The following is a 4,727-nucleotide window of genomic DNA, read 5'->3' as shown; positions in this document are numbered from 1 at the left end:
TAGCATGAAGACAAGCACTGATTATCTGTTGGTAGAAACACAGTCACCAACCTTCAGGATTTCATCTCGGGCTACTCTCATTTGAACACTTTTAATGTGTATTTTTCCCATCCTCTCTGATCCTTAGAATATAAGGTGCTGTTTTTGTTACTGTATACTGTATTTATGACATCTATACATACATGCATATTTCAGAGAGGAGGGGAGTCTCACATAAAATAACCACTGGGGTACCTCAGGGTTCAGTGCTTGGCCCTTTTGAATAGCATATTATAAAAAAATCCTGTATGCTATGATATGACCTGGTACATTTATTCAAGAAAGAGCCACAAAAAGTACAAATAATTTAACGTCAGAATTTGAGTTTATTCAGTTATTTTTTTAGAGGCAATCACAGCTTGCCACAGTAAACAGGAAATCCTCCATTTTGACAATGGAGACAGCTTCTGATCTCTTCAGTAACATGTTTAGCAACACTTATAGACACATGAGACAGTCCACCAACTGTTTGGGTGACAGCATTTCACAATTTTCACCTTTCATAGAATCAAATATTAGTGCTAGCATTAGAGTGGCAGCTTGTTTTCCAGTAGTGGAGACAACCATCATGATGCCAATGAGACATTGTGGATCTAAAAAAGCATCATGACTGCCAGTGTAGATTGTGCATAATACTCCATTCACTTTAAGTATCCTCTGCCACCTCCAATGCTTTCATTTAGTATATTTCTGCACTGCACTCTTGTCATTCCAGAATATGTATGTTGTAATAATAATCATGTTCTACAGTTACACATTTACATTACAGTGTACCATGTTGAACTACAGTGTACAGCACTTAGATCACTTAGACATGTTTAATAAGTTATTAATGTCTTCTCAGCATTTTATCATCTATGCTAAAAAAAATTATCGTCACAAGTACAATACCAGTGGATACACGTTTAAAAAAAAAAATTATTATTTTTTGGTTAAGCCACAAGGGAATGAAACAAGTGTAGTCACAATCTGATGCGGTCATACGGCTCAATCGACCGTCATGCATGTGAAGAATAATACCACGTCTACACAGCGAGTGATGCAACGAAATACAGCTACATCTACATCTAGATGTGACATCGCTTACACTCAGTGTGGACTCATGTTATCTCCTGACTGTTGTAGGAGAAAGTGTAAAGTTGATTTTTAAGTTGCAAAGTTCTCTCTTATACATTAATCTACTGCCTTTTAAACAAACAAACAAAAAGTGTAATATCCTCTAACAGCAGCTTTGGGAAGCTAGTTTCTACAATTGATCTCTGTTCAATCTAAGTCTCAAAGTGCACTTGACTAGATTGCAAAACTATAAACAACACTAGAACGTTTTACTTTAGTGTTTCTAAAGGTGCGCATTGATGTGCATTCATAGGTACTGACACTGAGTATCTGTTATAGCATACTTTCAGAATCATAGCCAACAATGCTATGTCACATAACATCACAGCACCGCCATGTTGGCTCCTCTAGTTCCAGTTTCCAGTAACATCATGCCTCTGAGATGATTGTGTGTAAACAGGGCTCTATGATGACGCAGGGGCGTCCATGGTGGACAGGATTCGGACCACCTCAGCACGCTGCGTGGGGGAAATGTGCTGGGTCATGTGAACAATAGAGTCCATGGCCACTTCAGGGTTAGCTTGAACCAGGCTAAGAAATGAAAACAAACAAACAGTTTATTAAAAACACAAAATATACATTTATGAATAAATAGGGGTGTAAAAATGCATTGCAACGCATTGATCTGATATTGAAAATTCAATGCAGTTATTTAATAATCAGTAAAAATGTCCATTTCTTATACAAAACAATTATTTTTGCATTGATTAAAAATACATCAGATCTCACAGACCCTTAATATTTTATTAGCTCTTTAAACGCAAAGCTGCCGCAAAGAAAAACAGTTCCTAACAAACAGCTTTGAGCCTAGATGAAGTTTAGGCAAGTCAGACATTTAAGGCATAATGCACAGTCGCATAACTAATCAGAATCGAGTATTTCAGGCAGCTGTGTAATAATCTGCGATAATGAAAGCTGACTGTACATTATCCCTTAGATTAGTGGAAATGATTAAAAAGAGTGGGAACTCTAAAAGAACATTAAGCTTATAAAACCTGAATTTTAATTTACAGAAATTATGAGTGTCAGACCTTTGAATATTGTTGTGGACAATGGAGGGACTTATTGTCAAAAAGGTTGAGAACCTCATGGTTTATAACACACACACACTCTAGTGCTGTCAATCGAAAAAAAAAAAAAAATGCAAATTTTTCTGTAATTCATCATTAATAATCGCATATTAATATAACATTTAAATTGCCATAATTTCACACTGAATCTACAAAATGTAGAAACAACAAAGGTTGATATTTTATAAAAAATTGTATATTTTAAATACGTATTTAATGGCATCTTTTTACTAAGTAGCCTATTATTAATGAATTGATACCAATACTGCTACTGATCTCTCTATTAAATGCATTTTCCCCTCAATTTTAGCCATTGATTATAGCCATTCAACATTACAGTATAATTTACAGCCATTTTTTTTTTTACATTTGATAGGCTTTGAAAAATATAACTTTTAATTTAAATGAACTTAAAACAATCTTCACAAACTGTTAATCGTATATGCATAAAATATAAATTGAATATAGATTAATCTTTATTCAAGCTATAAAAGTTATTTAGCAAGCAGAGCAGTGATTGTTTTTTTTTCTTCTTGATTTACATCAATGACAGACTGTAGCAGGTTTCACTTTAAAAGCAGTGCTGTCTCTTTAAAACCTGACGCACATGACGTGCATCTGACGCGCATCCAATTTTCTCTCATTTAAGACTTTGAATATGAGGTGACTCGCCAAAAATGGGCATTTTGACATCATTTTGTGTTTTTGGCTTTCTGTGCACACATATCGGATGCCTGTGTCCAATTAAGTTCTCGTCTTAGCTTGTTTGGTAGCATGTTTATATAGTCTACTGTAAAGGCCTGTTCACACCAAGGACGATAACTATAAAGATAACGATAAAGATATAGTTCTAAAAATCATTCTCAATATTAAAGAATACCAGAGTCCACACCACAACTATAACGATAAAGGCACAGAGAAACGATATCGTTGGAATCACTTTCAGAACAATTTTTTTCCAGCTGATGAACGATACATTGACAGCCAATCAGAATCCATCCTGCTATAACGAGCTCGAGAATTTAAAGCGGCAGACGCGCGTGCGCTTGGAATAAACAGACAATATCGTTCTTGGTGTGTACGGGGCTTAACGCTAGCCAAAGGATGCCAGGAAAAAAAATGGATGCTGTGTTAATTGCGTTAATAAAACATGTTAAGCTGAAAAAAGTTAATCCCACAACTAACATGTTAATTTTGACAGCCATAATATAAACCATTTATAAGTGCATATATGTTTTTAAGGCTGGTGTCTGGATGTTACCTGCGGATCTGTTTGAGGATGTGATCCCTGCGGATATATTTGATATTCTCATCGATGACAGATCTGGCACCCTCTTCTTCTGCCAGCTGCCTCTCCAACCACTCCACAACATCCTCATTGCTGTCCCACAGATAAGCCTGGGAGAGACAAACAAAAAGAATAATACATAAAGTGTTTAATACATGGAGCTTGTTTGAAACATCCTGCCAAACAAACTTTCTGACAATGTTTCTATTTGAAAACCAAATCACAACCCTAATCAACGGCTCTTCATTTAGGCTTAGATGGATAACATCAGGCTGATCTGAAACAAAGCTGGACTTGTGCTTGTGAAGATTTGTGGAGGCGTTAATGGGCTTCCGCGCTTCTAAAAAAAATGCAAGCACTTGTAGTCGGCAAGAACATTTAATGCCCCATATTAATCATTTTTAATCCGTTTGCTTTTAATTAAGAAACAGCGTGTTGCTCTGCTATCTGCACGTGGCAGGGTGGAGATTAATTGTGGCTTAAGATAGCTCGCTCTGATTAGAGTAAAGTATTAGTGGTCCAGACACCGTCTAATACAGATACTTGAACCTGCCCTGGGGGCTTGGCTCTGCTCCAGGACCTGGTGTGGCGACTCTTCTGAGGCCTAGTTGGAGCTTGGGAACGTTCATCCACTGTGATCACTTCTAAATGTCATATATTTTCTGGTCCACACACCACTTCAGGAAAAGAAAGGCTTGCTACGGTTTTTACAGGTTCTCAATGCTCAGGTCAGTTTTTAAACTCTTCATACAGTTCTCCTAACCAACTTTCATCTTGGCACAGGCACGGCAGTACATTTTACTCTCAAATCAAGTAATTCTTCCATAAAAAAAAACAAAAAACACTGCCAACCACTAATTACACTCTTAAAAAATTAACTTAAAACACTAAGAGCAGGTAGCATTATACATATGCATACATATCTATATTTGTTATGTTACATGGTCCACTTTTAAATTTCAATACAAAATTATTCCTAACTTGTCTTTTGTATAGATGGTAAAGAAATGGAATGCCTAACATACTGATATATTGACATTTGATAATATTTAATGTTTTTGATTTAGTATTTAATCCAATCTGGTATTACTATAGAAATGTATCAAAATGGGGTCTTTAGTTTTTTACTATGTTACATTTTGAACTGCCTGTAGGTGCACAGTGTTTTGGTGGAGGTTGTGTGTGAGTGAGAAAAGAATACAAGTAATACAAGT

At 36.0% G+C, this 4,727-nt stretch overlaps 1 protein-coding gene across 1 annotated transcript in view; it reads right to left on the bottom strand.

Annotated features, from left to right (window-relative positions):
• Positions 1–342: 342 nt before the first annotated feature.
• Positions 343–4,727, bottom strand: part of LOC107751257 (acetyl-CoA carboxylase-like) — a 69,751-nt gene continuing 65,366 nt past the window's right edge. Inside the window, 2 exon segments of the mRNA XM_016566937.1 lie at positions 343–1,686; positions 3,487–3,623. Coding sequence (XP_016422423.1) covers positions 1,560–1,686; positions 3,487–3,623 — 264 coding nt within the window. The 3' untranslated portion in view covers positions 343–1,559.

Source organism: Sinocyclocheilus rhinocerous, unplaced genomic scaffold (genome assembly GCF_001515625.1).
Source record: "Sinocyclocheilus rhinocerous isolate Xijiao unplaced genomic scaffold, SAMN03320098_v1.1 scaffold1083, whole genome shotgun sequence".
Lineage (NCBI taxonomy): Eukaryota > Metazoa > Chordata > Actinopteri > Cypriniformes > Cyprinidae > Sinocyclocheilus > Sinocyclocheilus rhinocerous.
This window is presented reverse-complemented; position numbering and strand designations above follow the sequence as displayed.